The sequence below is a fragment of the Tachypleus tridentatus genome, chromosome 13 (assembly GCF_004210375.1).
Source record: "Tachypleus tridentatus isolate NWPU-2018 chromosome 13, ASM421037v1, whole genome shotgun sequence".
NCBI classification, from domain to species: domain Eukaryota; kingdom Metazoa; phylum Arthropoda; class Merostomata; order Xiphosura; family Limulidae; genus Tachypleus; species Tachypleus tridentatus.
In genome coordinates this window covers 222,103,244-222,123,804 of record NC_134837.1, presented here as the reverse complement: position 1 = coordinate 222,123,804, position 20,561 = coordinate 222,103,244, and the positions used below count along the sequence as shown (strand labels likewise).

Here is a 20,561-nt window from a genome sequence, read left to right as displayed (position 1 = left end):
ATTGAGTGGTAGCAACTCAAAGTGGATCACATCAACAATATCCCACCAAATTCTTAACAAATACTTTCCTAAGCTGTGCTTTAGCCAATTTACTTACACTGAGCCATTGTCTGCAGCACTTAACATTTTTATAAGATATCCATTTCCTGTCACTAACCTGTCCAAAAAGGTGAGTTACATTCACAAGAGTGAAAATCTTCACTCTTGCTCTAAGGCTGGCTTCTGTCAAATCATGGGAGACCCATTCTCTAAGTTTTGACACTTTTCTAAGATGTTACAGATGATGGTGAACTGTTGAATGGGCTGAATTAATCTTCTGTGCTAGTTCCTCAACTGTTACAGCACAATCTTCATCAGGTGCAGCCAACAGCAAGTTATCATTAAACTCAACAGGACGACCTGAATGTGGCACATCACTTAAGTTGTAGTCACCTGATCTGAATCTCTAAAACCACCTTCGACATTTTCTTTTATTGAGAGACTTTGCACCAGAAATACCTTGAATGTTTTGTGTAGTTTCTGCTGCACTATTGCCTTTTTTAAACTCATAAAGCATTATATGCCTAATGTGCTCCTCAGACACATCCATTTTCATGAGTGTTTACTTAATTAATAATCTGAAAAAGTGGAGTTGGGTTAGTTTCTTTTATTTGAACATTGTTATACATGTCCTACTACACATTTTAGTCATTAAAGCCTTCTACAAAGACAAAAATGATGATGCACTTTCTGTATTAAATTTTTAGACATTACTTATAGAATAAACTGATATAAAGTTATTTCATTCCATGAATGATAATAATTCAGATTACTTTAATTAACGTTTTCTTATTTTAAAAATAGTTTTTATATCTTTTCTAAATACTGTGATTTTATTTCTGGGTCATATTTTGGGCTACCGAGAACAACATTCTTTTCCATCAATACTGACCCCTCTCCTGTCCTGTTGGAGTTGCCAAGATTCCAAAATGGAATTAACAACAGCATTTTATATGAACTTTAGATTAGGAAATAAATTGAGGATGTACTTTACTGGTCTCTTTTCACTTATCATTGATTAATACTGTAGTAATAGTGATGAACAAGTATTTGTAATTCTTGATAGTTATTACTCTCCTCAAAAGGGATAAGATAGTGCTGGAACATTTATCAACAAATGAAGTTTCCAAGGTTGAGATTAAAAGTCTACTAACCGTTACTGATTTTTCATTCAATAACATTGGAATACCATGCTCTCATGTGGTATCCAATCACATAGACTCTTACAGTGTAATCATGGAGTTGAAAAATGAACTTGAACAGAAAATCTGTAAAGCCAAAGTTATCCAACTCTTAGATATGGATGGTGGCTCTTGTATTGCCACATAGAAGTTCTGTTCCCCATTCATATGTCAGGCCAGGCATTTGGCTTGTGATTTTCAAATGATTTTAAATGATCCAATAATGCAAGACTTAAGTTTCATAAATTCTTTCATATTTAGAGTAAAGTTCACAGTGCTCGAGTGGTTTCTTAATCATCATTGGGTTTTATGTTATAATGTGTGTGTATTCAACATAAGGACAATGGTGGTATTCTAGGTCATGCACTTTTTCTACATGAACAGAGGACAGAAAACTTACCAGTTAACCATCTATCTTTTTTTTTTTTATAAATATTTGCTTTTATTTATCTATACTGTGTAAATACAATTCACTTAACAATAATATTCAATGAACATGGATTTGAATCACACTTCGTAATTGGAATATTTTGAGGTTTCTGTGAATTTGTAACCACCACTTTAATCAAACACTACGATTTATGTACAAGCAACCAAATTTTTAGCCCATACTACCATCAGAATTAATCCACCATAAACCCTTGAACCATTTGTCACTTTTAGTGCTGAAGTAATTCTCTTCATCAGAGATGCAGCTACAACCATTTGATACACCTTCTTGGAGCAGTTTTGCAATGCAAGTAAGTATTATTTCTGTGTTCCTAATTTAGACTGTGTTTCACTTAATGATTCTTTAATCACTATACCACTCTGTCACTTTCTGTTCAAGTAAGATATCTTATTCACTTCAATTTGGCACATTACCACTCAAGATAGACAAAACAACAAAAAATGGAAATTGTACAAGCTCTGTCAGTGTGATTAGACCAGGTAATTAGGATTTTCAATATGAGGATATCCCTTATACATGCTGACATTGGAAAACAAAGGAATATGGATCTACTTTGGGCACTAGGACCATCCAGAAAGAGAAATGCAATAAGATGGACCCCAGCAGTGTCTTGTAACAGATGAGAATCTAAGAACAAAAGGTCATTGACAAAAGCTGTCCATATGCCTCAGGCAACAATAACATACTAAAGAAGAATCCCCATCTGGTAATGAGGACAACAGACTATGCATTTACCAAGATAAGGCTTCCAGTCATACCTTAACTGAAGAATACAACAGTATTTGTGTTATTCCAGCATGCTCTAAGGAGAGGTGTACTTTGGACATGACAGTCTTGGAGTGGAGCATTTTTGAATGGTAATTACATTGCAGAACTATTGTCAAGATGCACAGATCGAAAAAGCATAACTGGACTCTGCAACATCAACTGTAATCTAATTACCTACTGCATCCTTCTTTTTTCCACAGTCCTATAGTGGATGTTTTTTAAGACTTTAACTGGCGTCATTGCTTCTAAACCATGTAAAACTTTAGGGACACTCAGTAGAATGCATACCTCTGCCATGCAGGACTGATTATATTAGATTCTCACAAAATACAAAATGTGTCCACCATTATTAACAGACACAGACCATTTTTTTAGCCAAATAATAAGGAATAATATTCTACACATATCAACCAAGTTTTATCAAAATTTGATTATTTTTGAATTAACTGTAGAGTAAAAACAATGTGAAAAATTAGTTCCCACATTAATAGATGAGGATTTTTTTTCTTGAGCCTACAAAAACTAACTACTACTAATTGGGGTTGTAGTCCAAATGTATACCACCTTTTGTCCAAATCCATTAAGCCCTTTTCGAGAAATCTTGCTGAAAAGCATGTCAACACACCCGGGGGTGAAAATATAACCTCTGCCACTAAAGGTGACAAATCTAATGAATATTAAGACCTTCATTTTCATGACCAGAAAATATGGTATCAGAACAAGAAAACAAATATCTTTGATTCTGTCAGGCAAAACAAGAACATACATGATAAGGTGGATAGCTGACTTTGCAAAAATATAAGGGAAGCACCATGTACCACAAGAAAATCAAGTAAGAGAAAACATTACTTGAGAAAACGTCTTCAGAAGATGTAGGAAAGACAAGCTATTATGGAGAGCAAGGAAAGTCTCAAGGAGTTCTCTTTTGGTCTGTATGTGAATCTGTACTTTAGTGTTCATGATTATTGTTTTCTGATGTGTATTAAAAAGAAGTGAGGTGTGCTTCTATTAACTGTCATTTATCAATACAAGTTATGTAGTTCTCTGTGACCTTTAGACTCCCAGCATCTTCAAAATATTTTTTTTCATTAGCTATTCTCATCCCTGTCAGTAAGGTAACAAAGAATCTTTTTTCAGCTGGTATAAAAGAATTATTTTAGCTTGATATACACACACACAAATACAGTTTCCATTTCTCATAACAAGAACAAGGGATCATTCTTAAAGATTGAAAACAATATAATGTTTGTAAATTTTGGTTGTAACTACTTATGTTTATAGCAACTACACGCCAGATGAAAAATCACCAGAAAAAAAGTGTTTAATGATCTTCAAAATGAAAATTACAGCTTTGCTCTTCTTTGAAAGAAAGCCATGACTGCTTTAATACAATCTTCGGACTGCCACCGTTCTACCAGTCTCTCACATTCATTTTTATTCACTTCATGAAGAAGATCTCTTTCAAGGTCACGGGTTAACTTCTTGGCATATATCATTGACTAGTGAAATAAAGACAAAACCTTAAGTGCAACCTATACTACACTTAATATCAAATAAACAGATTTTTACTTTAAAGTATATTAAATTTCTTTTTTATTGATTTGAGAAGCAGTGTTACATAAATTCACAATTCTTCTAAATATTTTATTTACAGCTGGAAGTTGTGAGAACTCAATTATAAGAGTGTGAATATTTATTCTTCATGTAATTTGAAGAAGTTTGGCAAAAAGTGAAAGAAATAGTATGATCATTTGTAAGTGTCCAATGTTTTATTTTGAAATTAATGTACAACTAAAATATAACCAAAGCCCACAACTTATGCTTGAAAATGTAAAACATCTTTATGCCTCACAGATTGCCAAACTTTTAAAACAACTAAACAAAATAGCAGTTTAACCTTTCAAAAATTGACCTGTCTTGATATGTGAAGTCATCCTGATTATTATTCAAAGCTGATACTTATGGCTTTGTCAATAAAATAATGTTATTTATTCTGTGATTTTGATAACCCATTTGTTTGTTACATGATCACAGGTTTTGAAACAGAAAAAACAAAATAACTGATCTGTGTGCCACTTGAACAGTTACTTTGGATAATTTTGTTTTTTTATTAACATGTCAGACTGTTATTTGATTACAGGTAACTAGAGCTAAAGACCATCATACAATCGCATGTAATTACAACTGGGGGTTTATCTTGATTTTTAGGGGCATTTAGGAACAAAATTTTAACACTATCAAACTTAGGGAAAGAGTCATCAAAATCAATTTGTCTTTATAGCTTTGGGAGATTCTTGGCATATATCCACAGGATAACTTTATTTTTTTACAATGTAAGAAAGAAATAACTTTATTTCTTGGATACTTTATTGAGTAAGTCAACTCTAATAAAAATAGCTTAGGAAGTTAGTGCAACAATTAGATAAAGTTTTAAATATTTAAAACTAAACCTTGATCTTTGAGAAAAATGAATTTTTCAAACCCATTTAACACCTATAAATTAAATTTATTAATAAAGTAAGGTTTAGTTGAAATATTTTAAAGTGGTCTAAAGCTACAGCTACTTAACATATGCACATTTATAACCTCACATTTTATTTTCATGAGTAGAATCAAAGTCAGAAATTCCCAAACTTTTTAAGCATCTTGAACCATCTTCAAATCTGAAAACAAGGTGTCAGTCATGTTGTTGACACTGGCTTTATGTGACAACACTGCAAGCAGTTCTTGTGGTATATGCACAAAAATCCTCAAGCACACAACATCATAGATGTTGGTTCGGTACAAAGCATTTACAGTTCATTGTTACCATGAGCCACTTGAAACAGCATTTTGTGGGCAAAGTGTTACTTTGGAACATAGCAATATCTGGTCAAAGCAATACAGAGGGTTAATCATGTGTTACAAGAGCAATTTGTAAATATTAATCCAGTGGTTTGTTACTGAAGATATAAGTCACAGCCTTTTAAGGAAGGGCACTTGTATTATAAATTTTTTAAATGATCTAGAAGAAAGTATTCAATGTTTCAATGAAAGCAAGAAAAACAAAAAACTGAGGATAGCAACAGGTTCTAAAACACACCTCAATCAGAAGCAAAACCCTCATCCCAAAATCTCTTACTCAAAATACAAATGTAATGAGAATGTGCATAATTCCCGATACCATCAATAAAATAACAAAGGCCTGGTACTAAGTATCTAAAGTAAAATTGACAAGTTTTCATTCGAAAATCTCAAACGAACAGCTGACCTTATGAGAAAGATGGCCAATAAAACTAGAATCATATTATTCCCATTTGACCCCAATGTAGATCTAATGGATTTTTGCACCCTTGATTTGCCTAGATTCAATCTTAGATGTTGATGTGCATGTACATTGAAGGGTTGTACAAACTTCTACGTGTGGTCTAAAACTGGCATTGCCTTTTTTTTTTTTTACACAGGTTTGGTTTATAGTGAATACTCATGACCATAAGAATGAACACAACCATAATCCAATGTCAAAACAGAATCTAGAAGATCATTTTTATAAGATGCAATTAAACTTAATTATGTATAAAAGTTTAACAACATTCCATTTAAAGGACACAGTTGGTAATTATCAGTAAGAGATCACTATATTAATAAAAATAAACACACTCTTATTTCTGCTATAGTTAAACAAGTGTTATATAAGTATTCTGTTAAGCTTTATAAAACTGGAAACTAAGAATTTGAACATGGATTTAACTTTTATAACAATATTATTATTTAATTAACACAGTAAATGCAATTTCAGTTAATGGCATATAGAAACAGACTGAAAGATAACTTATTACTGACAGATAGACTAATAGAAAACTTACTGTAAAACCTCACTTAGCAACAAAGACCAGATTTCATAAGAATGTAGAAAAATTTCAACACCTTCAGCTATCTCTTTAATACTACACACATTTTACATTACAGAAATATGTTTTGTTCCAATATCTGTATTATTCAATATTACCAAGTATAAAAATGTATGTTGTGCTATGTTTACTACCAAGTTAAAGTAGTTTTTAACCAAACATAAACTCTAGCTACCTACATTAAAAGACATGTCTTCAAGTCCTTTCAGTCGAAGAGAAACATCATCCTGAAATGTTGCATCAGGAAATACTTCGCTGACTAATCCACAGGCTTTTGCTTCAAATGCTGTTAATTTTTGATTAAACAGCAGCATTTCATTTGCCTGCAAGCACAGTAATTTAATAATACTGAATATACATTACAGATTATGATTCTGCTAGTAGTAGGACCTATATTGAAAGACATTCATAAAACATAGATGTTTCTAACATAATTTTAATTAAACTTAAAATAAAATGTTTTTCATTCATATATTTAAAAAAAAATCATAGTAACTTAATGATTTGAGTGCCAAAAGCTGCCAAAGCACTCAAAGCCATCAGGCTTAATGCTTCTAATAAAACTTGTGAAAGAATGTAGATCTTTTGTTGCATATTTTTGTTTTCACACTTTCTCTTATTTTGCTCATTACATGTGTAATTTCTGTCACAGGTAAGTAAAATACACATGCAGTACAATGTGACTTTAATCACAAATATAATGCTAATAATATAGAATTTGTTTTCATAATAAATCTGTAGGATATACTTAATTGTCTGTGCTTACATACTTGAACAAGAAACTTAAATTTTAAACATCCAGGCAAGGTCTATTAGATATAGAAATGATAAAAAATACAAAACAAAACATGTAGAAGTAACAAGGAACTTACTTTTGATGGTCCCATAATTTTTGGAAATAAATATGATGAGCATCCTTCTGGAGACTGACCAAGTAAACTGAAAGGGGTGTGGAATGTGGCCTTTTAAAAGACATGAATAATAACAACAAGAAATTAATAGACAGTTGTTAATAATGCTTTTAATTACAAAAGTTATTGCCAATCATTTCTGTTAAAATACTTTCAACAGATATTTTTACAGTTTTATTGTCTATACATTTTATTATATATATCTTAGTATATAAACTAACAATGATATTAGGTTATACTTTTGTTGCTAAGTGGCACAACACAAAAGCCACTCTTGGAATGTAGTGTTACCAAAACACACTGGGTCTTCAGTATAGTAGTAGTAGTTAAGCTAACTGATTTTAATATTTACCAATATTTTATAAATATTTTAAATAATTACCAATATTTATTCTATGGATATGCCACAAATTCCCTTTGTGAACGATCTTAATTTTGATTGACTCACAAAGGAACATGCAGCATTTGATTCTCTGATTGCACTTTTCTGGCCTCTTTGTTGGTCAAACTTGATTTTTAAATATTTATTTATTTCAGCTAGCTATAAAATATAAGGTTAGGGCATAATACAGAGTAGGGGTAAGAGTGATAGTACTTGCCCTCTCATTTTTACAGACTAAATTCTTCCTACATATATTATCTGTAAATTCTTTTTATCCTCAACAAAATTTACCTTTTGAGAAATACTGTTTACCATGTTTTTATCACTTAAACTTAACAAGCATTAATGTTAACCTGTCTGCTTAACTTTTAACAAAAATAACTTAATATACTGAGATGCAGATTCTTCCAGTAAAAATACTGACAGCTTCAATTATATACTAACATTTCAACTTTAAGTAGACACAGCTTACTGCTATTTGTATGTTTCCTTGTGCTTTCATAGTACAATTACCTGGTTGTTGCTCTGTGACTACCTGACAAAGATAAAAGTGTGAAATGTTATGTAATAACTACAGTATACTTGTCCTTAGTTAAGAAAAGTATAATACAGTCTTAGTTATTGCTGTTAGCAATTAGTTTTCAAGTACATATTTGAAGATATAAAGACCAAATCAAATTTAACACATTGGGCCCTGAGCCTATTTTGCCAATATTTTTCAGGGTCCCACTAGTCATTTTACAATTACTTTTTTAAAGAAGAGTGTATATGTAGTCTTTGTGTCCAGCCAACAAGTAGCCCTTTAAAAAAGAAAACAAGAGCACAACTCACTGGTGGGTCACATGGGAGCCAACGTGTTAAAGAATAGGGAAGGATACCACTTTCTGGCAATAATTTAAGTTTTACTCCTACAGGTATGCTAATAAAATTACAAAAAAAAAAGATATATAGCCAATTTTAACTTGAGATGCAGTATTAAATTCCTCACACATACAGTATAAAAGCTAAACTTTGATATTTCTCATCTTGAATACTTAAAATAATTTAAAACATTTTAGCTAGACCTCTTATTCCTATTGATAAATTTGAACCAGACTTGGATCATATAATTTCCCTTCTGAATTGTATGATTCTTTCCTTCCTCATTAAAGTACTTTAACTATTTAAAAAGAAATGGTCTGTTTTGAATTTCAAGCAAAGCTACACAAGGGCTATCTGTGCAAGCCATCCCTAATTTAGCAGTGTAAGACTGGAGTGAAGGCAGCTAGTCATCACCACCCATTGCCAACTCTTGGGCTACTATTTTACCAACAAATAGTTGGATTGACCGTCACATTATAATGCACCTATGGCTGAAAGGGCGAGCATGTTTGGTGTGATGGAGATTCAAACCTGCGACTCTCAGATTATGAATCAAGTGCCTTAACCACCTGGCCATGTCGGGCCTAAAAAGAAATGAATATCATGTACATTTTTACTTAACAATTTCCAGAACCTGTGACTGAAAAGATTGAAAAGCTAATTTCGAATATAAGTGTGCATTTTATGTGACTTGCTTCATAATATACATCACAATTATTTTATTTTATTCAATTATATATAGATTGAGGTTTTCATTTTTATCTGGTACATTGTATTTTATTCTCCTCATCATACCACAATATTTTTCCCATTAAAGTATAAAAACTAATACAAGTTTGATTAAAATATGTATCTACAATAATAATGAGTAAAGTCCTAACTGAATACAACACAAAAAAGTTATAGATCACATAATTACTAAAAACTAAGTATGAATTTTGTTTCTTTCTCTTTCTGTACTGGATGAGGAAGAAAGGAATTTTATAAAGGACCAAAAGTTTAGTTTTCATACTCAATCATCTAATGCAGTTTTACCAATTAGTCATGCCTCTATTGACACAAATGACTGATCATTCCTCAGACAACCAAATGCTATTCTTGCCTTCCTGTCTAAAATGTAGTATAAACTTTATTAAGTAATATCATCCTATGAAAAGAATGAACCAGTAAAACACATGGCAATAACTGTGAATTCAAGATGTACATAGAAGTTTAAATGAGGACAAAATCTGGAAGACAGCTTTTTATGAATTAAGACCTGCTTTTAAATTTTCATTAAGATTCTGTCTCTCAAGTTCCCTCTAGGCAAAATGTACAAATAGAGGCATAGTCTTGTAAGGAAAACAGCCTTCAGCAAGATTATTGATACCAAGTGGACAGACTTTAAGTGAAGGAAACTCTTCATCTTTGTGTTTGCAATTCCTGAACCCCAGTTTTTCTCAAGGCAAATAAATTAAAAGCAAACCTCATGCTGATACACATACTGCAACAATGCTATAGACTGTATGTGTGTCAAAGAAGGTATATGCTTCAGTCATGTATTAAGGCAATTATAAAAGATATCCATGGGCATCACTTAAAGGGAAATATCCTCACTTCACATTCACTTGTGAATGTCAAGCTCATACCTTGAACCTGTTTGCTAAGGCTATTTACAAACTTTATTATTTGAACAAATGTAGCAAAATAACTAAATGGAATCTAAAACTGTGGTGGAAGAAACACATCTCATAAGTAATCAAAAGATATTTATGCTAGCAAAGGGAGTGCTTTACAGTAAAAACATTCATTGAGGATCAGTTCTACAAGCATTAAAAATGCTTGTCATGATATTAAAGACTGTTTACTGTAAATATTATTAATGAATGTATTATGCAAGTTGTTATTTTAAGATTGTTTACTTTTGTTTATAACAAGAGAGTTAAAAGTGATTAATTTAAAGTAAATGTTACAACAAGTTTAGTTACATAACTCATTAAGAGTTGTGTTTGTAAATCATTGACATCTAGATTATAGAAAGTTGTGTGAAACTTATTGAGGTTAAGGGTATACAGTAAATGGTATAAGATTAGCAGAAAACAGCAGACAGATAAAGACAGAGCAGATCAGAAACAAAGAAAAGATATTCAAATAGAGAAAGAAGGCCTAACAATTAACATAAGCCTAATGGTTGATCTATGATAGACTGAGACTAACAATGTTGAAAGAGATAAGAAGAATAGTCTATTTTGCCAAAGATAGTTCTAAAATAATTGAACCTGGCTGTGCAAACTTTGACAAAAAGTGGACATTTATTGGAAGTAAGCCTAAACATGAAAAAAAAAAGGAGTAGCTGACTTTAAAAGGATAGGATATAATCAACACAACATAATGAAACATAAGTGAACTATGCTTGGATAGTTTGGCAATAGTAACAGGGAAAAATAGTTAGGCTTGTCAACTGAATAGGCCTTAGTGGCCTTTTGACAAGAAGAGAACTATATATTGTTTATTATATGCCTATGATATTCTATAGTGTAAAGAATTTGTTGCACGTATGTTTAACTGATTCTGAATATACATATTATTTTGAAAACAAGTAAAATGAGTGCTGTCCATTTATTTTTTTAAATTTTACTACTAGCAAGTTATGAACAACTACTTTACAAGAATCCTAAGCCCAACAACAATGGCACAGTATATGTTAATGCTACTAAATAAAAGCTTCTAATTAACAATTGACAAAAAATTAATATCTGAAAATGTTGCTAACAATGAGAAGAATTTGAAACCAGTCAGTACACTAATAAATGAGCAGCAAAACATATTTATTTATGGAATTTTTTGGGTGAAGGTGAGTTGAGTTTTGGGACTTGCAGTCAATCTAGTATACCATCATAAGGATCAGAAGTTATAAATCTTTGCTACCTTGGGTGATCCCTAGCTTCAAGAGAAGCAGCAACATAATGAAGATAATGCAAATTATCTCATTTTCCAGTTACCAGGATTTCTGCTTTTATCCTACCCAAATAAAGTATATATGTTAGACTCCAAAGTACAAATGTTCCAGTTTCAAGGAAAATGAGCAATCTGAAACCATAAACATAATTAAGAAGGCAGCTTAACATATTTTCAATATTAATTCAATTACTGTTCCTCAAGATATGGCTGAGTACAGAAATAAACAAGATATGAAGCAGGAAAGTTCTACAAAAGCAACGTAGTATCACTGCACTTTCCAATAGGACTTGATTTGGGATGTATGTTATATAAAATTAAAAAGTAAGCATGACACACTCCACTAACAACAGTTATGTGCAAATGGAACTGAAATGTGCTCAGTAATGAAAAAACAAATAATGACCTTACATGACAAAACAAATAAACTAGTTAATGTGCATATAAATTTCACTTCCTCCAAAATGAAGACTTGGACACAGGAAAACAGCAAAGGCAACACGTGAAGTGGGAAGGAATGGTGAAATATGGTAGCTACAATTATAAGCATTAGCTGAACTAAAACCAGAAGAAAAAAAAAAAGGACAAAGTCAATTAAGACAATCACTAGGTAGACAGAGAGAGAATATTTATCAGTGGCTCATGGATGTGATACCTTTAGTGGTCTGAACAAGAAAGGAAGAAAGTCTTGTGATATACACACTTTTTATGAAAAGTTTTACACATGTCAGAAATAATATTTTGTTTACACCTTAGTTTATTATAAAACAAGTGATCCTCATAACTTTTACTTGAATTGAAATTTCTTAAAGAAGCTAAATTAGGAAACAAAACATATAGGCTTATACACTCTTTATGGTCAATAAATGTGTTACAAAAATTTTAACAATTTGTTAAGTAACAAAAGAATGTGAAGCACCATTCTAAACCATTTATGTTTGTAATAATGGAACTCTTGCTTATATAGTACTGGAAAACCTATTTTTATTACACAATGTGCAACCTCCAACTTTACGAAATTTTTATCCTGTGTGCATGTAGATTTGCAATAGGGGTCATGATTTTCTCATTTTGCTTCCATTTTCCATCACAGAGAACTGTATTTTTCTCCATTCTCAGGTGCAGATATGATGTCGTTAATATATCACACATGGATCTAATGCAGTGGCACCATCTTTATAATTATAATAGTACTTTCTGTTGTATGTCTATATAAGTACTTCACATGATGTGGATGGATCTACATCAAAATTGGTGTTGAGGTTCATTAGGTCCATGAAGAGATACACACAAATTTTCAGTTTTGCATTTAGCAGTTTTTATGACTGTTTCACAGGGTTTTATTTTCACCACTACTTTGCTCCTGATGGACCTTCACCAAATTTAGCATGAAGGTTTGTTGGGTCCATGAGAAGATACATGCAAATTTACAATTTCACATTTTGTGTTTTGCTGTTTTTATGCATGTTCATATCCTAAGATAACCTTTCATTAATTATGAATTTACATAACTTCTGTCCAGGGTACAGGCACCCCAGCTAGTGTTTGTAATAATTTTTCTGAAATACTAAAATACTGCAATTGAAAAACCAAATAACAGCTTCAAAAAAGAAAAAAAAACAACTTACTATTAAAATCATGCCCATTAAAGAGGTAATTTTATATTAATATTATTTATTGCTCGCATTATTTTGGGGTATTTTAACTTGTATATTCAATAAAAGATTCATATTGCATAAAATATTTCAATAAGTCTACTGAACATTAATTTTTCTAAATATGTATAGATAATAAGAATTTTAGTATAACATAGCAAAAGTTCATAAGTTAAATTTACTTTTGATAAAATAAAAAGTGGGATGAATGATGACTTGAGTACATTTTCTTTTAGTACATATAATTCTAAATGTAATTTGCTATTCAAAAAATGGTTTAGTTTGTATACTTACCACACAGTATTTAAATCTTAATCTGGTTCTAGTCAAATTTCCCTTTTATTACAATAATACACATTTGGCAACAAATTAATACCATTATAAAAATATTATGTTGATTATACCTTGTCCGAAGCATATACCACATCAAACAGTCCAAGTAATGTCACAGATATGCCAGTTGCAGGTCCATTTACAGCAGCAACTAATGGCTTGGGGAAATCTATGAAGGCATCTACAAAGTTTCTGTATAGGAGATAAAATTAATTATGAAACAAAATTTTAAACATTAAACATATTTTTTATGTCCAAAAGCTTCAGTAATACTGAAGTTAAACATGTGAAGTCAAATATTAAGTGTAGTAACAGCAAATTAAAGCAAAGCTAAACATTCTTTTTTTGTTTGATAACTACAGATACCATAAAACCCATTAGTAAAGGTCAAAATGTTTACACTACTCAGTTTGAATTGGCACTTTGATTATTCTGCAAAAAGCTCTAACACAAGCCAAACGCATAAATTTTTAAAGAATAACAAGTACGAAATAGTTCCAAAAAGTCAAAATTTCATGCCCTCATAGGTGGAACAACAAATCAAGCAACATTAAAGCCAATTTTAGACTCTTCTACTGTGCTAATTATCAGTATAGCATATTAATCATTGTGGTATTCTCATTTAAATATTTTAATTAACCTACATAATACATGGAATTAGATATACTAAATGTATGCTTAAAATTTCAGTCACATTAGCACAAAATGTAAAAATCCATCTAGAAAATGATTTTAGTGATTGTATAGAAATGTATGCTCAGGGGGGTTACAAGTGGTTGGTTGGCATTTAATGGCACAAAGAAACTAGGTTATCTGCACCAAACAATTAGTAAAAAATGTAAAAGTAAATTTATTGTAAAAATAAATAGTTAAGATGAAACAATGCCCACAATTTGGGTAAATTTTAGAAGAAATGTGTCTAAAATGGTGGTATAGCTCACAGTCCTAATGATGGCATGACAGGAAAATGGGGGTGATTGTTACTTGAATGACAGAAAGGACACACATAGGGGAATCAGTCCTGGTTAAAATAAAATGAGTTAAAAACTGTGACCAATGTATAGCCTAGTTATGACAACCTCTTCCTCCTGATCCTTACAAAAACAAGATGGCCAGAGAACAACAGAAGGTTTGATATGGAGAAGCTTGTTACACTGTTATTCACTCCAAGTTAAATGCCAACTGCTGTGAAGCAGAGCTTTTCATACAGGATCATAGTCCAAATAAGGGATAGAAAAACTGGATACAGATAGAGGATAAAGAAAAATTGGCCAGTCAATTTTGAATATCAATGAGAACAAGGTGAGAACTAATGCTAAGCGATTCCATGACCAGTAGAAAGCTAATAGAGTCAGTGTAAATAGTATAATCTGTAGAACATTCTTGTGGGTAAGAATCAACAATGTACTAGATAAGTAGGTAATGCTAGTGTTTGACAGTATTGTCATCAGCTTTGGTGATGGTTCTAATCTCACATAATCTGGATAGAAAGCAACTAGTCGAGAGAAAGGGCAAAAATATTATTAGAAAGCTACAACAAGTATGCTATAGTCCTGGGAAGCTATAATTATAAATAACATCTATTAATCGGAAAAAAACTACAGAATTTGACCAGGACTGTTATAGATTGCAAACTGTTGAGTTTTAGTGAATTACTTTGGGTGTTAGCATTTCTACAAAGACATTAAATATCTTTGCTGGAAGGAGTTAACTTCTACCAGGTGTAATGTCAACCAAGATAAAGACAGTGTTAGTTTAGGATAGACATAACAATATCAATTCAGAATTAATTTGTTCATTGTGGACCTGACTCATTGATAAAATATTTAGTTATGGACTGGATATAAGAGTCAGTATAGTTTGTAAAACTCTTGTATATGAACTATCATTTTGTTTGTAAATTAAAATATATTTGGCAAATAACATAAATTTAATAAATATTAGCATGTTATTAACTACTAAGCTGAAATTAAAATTCTTATTATTTGAAATAGTAATACATTAACGTACGTAACATAATAAATCGGAGACTCATACAAGATAAATTATAACATGTAGCAACATAGCCCATTGAGGAAGGAAGACAACCCAAATGGAATGCTTAATGATATACTGAAAATAAAGTTGCAAATAGCAAAAGGTAATAAGGGGGTTCATGAGACTCAGTGTACAAACTCTGGACTGGAGAAGTGCTGAAAGCCTCTGGGTAGAGCTGAATCCCTAGATGGTGAATGGGGTCCAACACTTTCAAGGCTGATGTTCTAGCAGAACCAGAGACCCATAGTCCAGTTTGGAGTAAATGAGGGCACAACAGATCCTGAGAATGGAACATTGAATGACTGCCCAAGAGGTGGAAGTTGGTAAAGGGCGATGTAACTCATAGGGGTAGAGGTCCTGCAAAAACTGATACCTCCATGTAGTATTGTAAGCTTACTCAAGATAAAAGAAAACAGAAACAAAATGTTCACTTTTGAGGAAGGCTTCCATGATTGCCATTTCAAGTCAAATAAGGTGGTCAATGGTGGAGCAGGAGCACTGTTGGCTAAACTCACTTTGGGTAGGAGAGAAAAGGTTGTTTAATTCGAGGAACCAAACAAGATGAGTATTAACCATTATCTTAAGGACCATACAGAGACACATAGTCATAGTGCTTGGAGAATAGTTAAAAGGGATCCTTCCCAGGCTTACAGAAAAGGAGGAAAGTAGCCCAACACCAAGTATCAGGAAAAACATTTCCTGCCAAATATGGTTAAGAGCAACCAGAAGAATTGCAAGACAGATGGGAGAGAGATTATGCAGCATCTCATAGTGAATATCATTAGGTCTGACCAATGTACTACCAGACTAATGAGGGGCAAGCTTGAGTTCCACCAGTGAAAAGGGGTGATTAAAATCAGAGAGATGATAAGCCCAAAAGGAAGTAGTTGATCTACTTTGCTCTAAATTTGATGGCCAAGAAAACAGGGGAAGAAACAGAAGTGCTAGATGCACAAGAAAAACTCTCACCTAGAGTACTGGTGATAGTTTGGACATCAGCAACTTTTTAGCCACTGGAGAGCAAGATGGAAAGGGGATGTGAAATATACTTCTCACTGACCTTCCAAATCTTTTTCCATAGGATTTTGAAACCAGTGATAGAAAAGATGCTAGCTGTGAACATAATCCAAGATTTCTATTGGCTTTGATGTCTAACCTGCCATGCACTGGTATGGGTCCTCTGGAAAGCAATTTGGTTCAAAATGGATACCTCAGGCCCTTTTTTTTTTAGCTTCCTTTACCCTGTACCTCCTCCTCACAGGCAGGGACATCACCAAGAACATGTCAAGGTATTAGGAACAGAATGAGCAGTTGTCTATTGATGGCAGAGAGATGACAACAGGATCAAGTTCTGAGAGAGTATTAAAAAAGAACCAGTTGGTTGGTCCAACTTCCACCAAGCAAATCTCTTTCAAAATGAATGGTGAGAGAAGAGTGAAGGAGAGCAGAGAGAGAGATCAAAGTAAAATACTGACTAGCTGCATGAAAATAAGTATAAGAACCAGTATTAAAGAGAGAAAGATTGTGATCTAAGAGCATACACTTAACAGAACAACCTGTCCCATCAATATCAACACCACCCTAGAGGAGATTGTGTCCATTAAAGTCTCCAAGAATTAAAAAGGAAGATGGTAACTGTTCAAAGAGAGCATCAAGGTCTGCCTGATTATAAGTCTCTTCAGGAGACTGGTAGAGACAATAAACAGTGATGGTACGACCCAAGGAAACACAGATTGCACCAGATCCAAGGGTATATTGAATTGTATTGTCAGGGTGGACACCTGTTTGTCAACCAGCAGTGCCATCCCTCCATGCATTTGCCCAGGGATATCGAAACTACAGCCCACAGGCTGCATCCAATCAATGACTTTGGTTTATCTGGCCCACTAACAGTATTAAAGTAATAATATAATTTTTTTAATATTATAAGAACCAAAAATATAACACACTGGGCAAAAATCAATCTAGTTGTGATACAGCCCGTTAACAGTTAATTAAAGTAATAAAATGATATGATGACATCATTATCATTTTTCATGATATAAAGATAAACAAAACATAACTGAACAACAGTAAATCTAGGGGTGAAACATTTTACTATTGGCTGGAAAATGTCACATTACTTTATATTGCATCATCTCACTTATCAATCCCAGTACCCTGAAGCAGTGTTTCTTCCCACGCCTGCCCCACGTACCTCAGTGTGTCTCAGTGAATACTGCTGTTTACTTTATGTTTGAGTTCACAGCTATTCCTAATTATTATATCATAACAAGGGAAGAAGTGAAAAGTTGACTCTAAACGTCGTGTTTTTAAAGAACAGTGGACTGTGGACTACTTCGTTATTGAATCATGTAACAAAGAGTAACTGCGAGACTGTTGCAGTACTAAAAGAATATAACCTTTGAAGATATTGCCAAACCAAGCACTCAAACTATTCTCAGTTCACAGGAAAGCTACGTTCTGACAAATTCGAAACCTCGAAACATAAATTATCATCACAACAGTTTATATACAAAAGGAAGAAAGCTGAGAATGAAACTGCAACAAGAGCAAGTTTCCAAGTGGCATACCTGTAAGCCAAGCGAGGAAAACCATTTACCAATGGTAAGCCAATTAAATTATGTATGACTAAAACAGCCAAAGAAATGTGCTCAGAAAAGTAAACATATTTTAGACTATTAACCTTTTGGCAAATACAGTTACTTGTAGAGTCAAGGACATTGGAAGCAATATTGTGTCTCAGCAAAAATACAAGGCCAAAGAGTTCATGTGCTTTTCCATCTAGATCTGTCATGTGCTATAGAATCTGTAGTTTCAATAATGAACTTCATATGTTCTCATGGACTCAACATATCCCAACTTACCCTACCACACTTCAGTTTGATGGCTTAGCTGTGGGAAGGTTATGTTGTAATGTTTTGAGCTTAGAACTGTGATTGAAATTTTCTTACATGAAAATAACTGCCCTCAACTATTACCCACAAACAGTGAATGGCTTTGGAAATGAGTTTTTCTGTAGCCTTGACCATGTACCTGAATGAATTCAATCTTAAGCTACAAGACTAAACTGCTCTTATCTGCAATATGTACATCAAGGTGAAAACATTTTGGCAAAAACTAATTCTGAGTTGCTTTACACACTATCCACATTGTGAATTATTCAAGCAAGAAGCAGGATCCCCATTCCCATGCAGGTCCTAACATGAAAATACAGTTCAAGGAGCATTTTTCTGATCTAGATGTGAGTGCAACAGAAATTAGGATCTTCCAAAACAAAATATGATTGTGTTACTGATAAACTGCCACCTGAAGTTCAAGTGGAAGTGATTGATCTGCAATCCAACAACATGTTAAAAGATAAATACAAAGAAGGAACACTGATAGAGTTCTATAAATGCCTTCCAAGTAATCAGTATGTTCATTTAAAAAAATTTTGCTCGTGGATTCATTTCTGTTTTTGATACTACCTGTTTCTGTGAAAAGACATTTTCAAAGATGAACTATATAAAATCTAGTTACATATCAGCCTTATCCAATGAGCATTTGCAATCAGTTCTGATGATAGGGAGCACTAGCTTTGAACCTCAATAAGTGTAATTTTGTCAGAAAGGCACCAGTTTAGAATTTTACATTTTAACTGAAAGCCTTTCTTTGTCAATCAGTGATGTCGAGAAAACCCACTTGTAGAGAAAAATAAATATGTAAAACAGCTTGTCTTTACATATAAATCTTTCTTTGTCAAGTTGCTCTCATGTTTTCAGTAACCATGTGATTGAAGTGTTGAATGCCTCTGATAGCTTGCAGTCCACATGTCAGGTAACTGAGTTCTACACTTTTTAAACTCCCAAATTACTTACTATATCAGGATCAAGAGGACAGATACACAAGGTCTGCTTTTCAGCCACAATTCAATTTTTGTAGTTACAGTTATGAAGAAAATCACATATCTCCCATTTATGAGGAGGATGGTGGAAATATGTTTCAGAAGTAAGTGTGTGTTTGACATTTATTTCAATTCTAAAAATGTAAAATTCAAACAGGCAGAGCCTGAAATACAAGATACCAGAAGACAAACACTAAATAAAAGGAAGGAACTGAAGATTCATATGGAGCAGTGGTTCACCAAAATGTGAGCATTTATGCAGAAAGATGGCAATAACTGAAAGAAGTGATGAAGCACAGTTGGAGTAAATTGCAGGATCAGAGTAAAAAAAAAAAAAGTCAAGATTCATCAGAGAATACAGAGGAGCCAATGAGCCATGTACAAAACTGGACCAATTGGTGATACTAAAAAAAAAACACTCCTCTCATCAGGATACTTCATCATCCTAAACACTGTATTACTTTGAATTTAAGATGCACCCCACTTTTAAAAGGGAATTTTCAGAAAAAAATAGTTGGATAATAATTAGAATATGTACATATGTTTAAAAAGTTTATTAACAAATCAAAAATGTAAATAATGTATTTAAAATGAAATATGATAAAAATATATAACATATACAGTAAATTTAAACTTTTCAACACATTAATGTTTCTTTATTTAATCAGAATGTTACTTTGACATTTCTTCTGACTCACTGTTATATTTTGAAGAAGAAGCTTCTTCATTGCTTGTTTCACTATTGTCCTAAAGAATGTCATCTGATGGCAATTTTTGACTAATTGTTGTCCTTTGCCATAATGATAAACCTTCTCTTTTCATAAATTTCTCACACCAGCCACAACTAGCCTTGAAAGAAATGGCACTATTTCTTGCACATTCTTTTGCTTTATCATTAAGACTTTTCTTGTTACAAGCAGTCCTTTATTTCACAACTCTCTAAAATAAGTTAAAACAGCAGCACCAATTTCAGGATGCCTTCCTCTTCTTGAACGAGAAAATCACTTTGTACTTTTCTTGGAAGAAAACAACTTGGTTTTCATACCAAGCCAACAATGTACTTTTGTCTCGCTCACTGAATACTTTTTACCTGCTGCACAATTCCCAATCTGTTCAGTGCACAAAATAACTGACCACTAGAGGTGCTGACATTAGCAAATTTGACATTTTGTACATTTTTTAATTCTTTTTAAGTTAACTTCTTTTTAAAATATAGTCTAATCTGTTTGT

At 32.6% G+C, this 20,561-nt stretch overlaps 1 protein-coding gene across 4 annotated transcripts in view; it reads right to left on the bottom strand.

Annotated features, from left to right (window-relative positions):
- Positions 1 to 3,742: 3,742 nt before the first annotated feature.
- Positions 3,743 to 20,561, bottom strand: part of LOC143238213 (enoyl-CoA delta isomerase 2-like) — a 44,630-nt gene continuing 27,811 nt past the window's right edge. For all 4 annotated transcript variants that reach the window (XM_076478247.1, XM_076478248.1, XM_076478249.1 and 1 more), the window contains 4 exons: positions 13,480 to 13,600; positions 7,202 to 7,291; positions 6,509 to 6,652; positions 3,743 to 3,938 (listed from right to left, as the gene is read on the bottom strand). In XM_076478247.1, the coding sequence (XP_076334362.1) occupies positions 3,783 to 3,938; positions 6,509 to 6,652; positions 7,202 to 7,291; positions 13,480 to 13,600 (511 nt within the window). In that variant the 3' untranslated portion in view covers positions 3,743 to 3,782. The remainder of the gene's footprint in view (positions 3,939 to 6,508; positions 6,653 to 7,201; positions 7,292 to 13,479; positions 13,601 to 20,561) is intronic.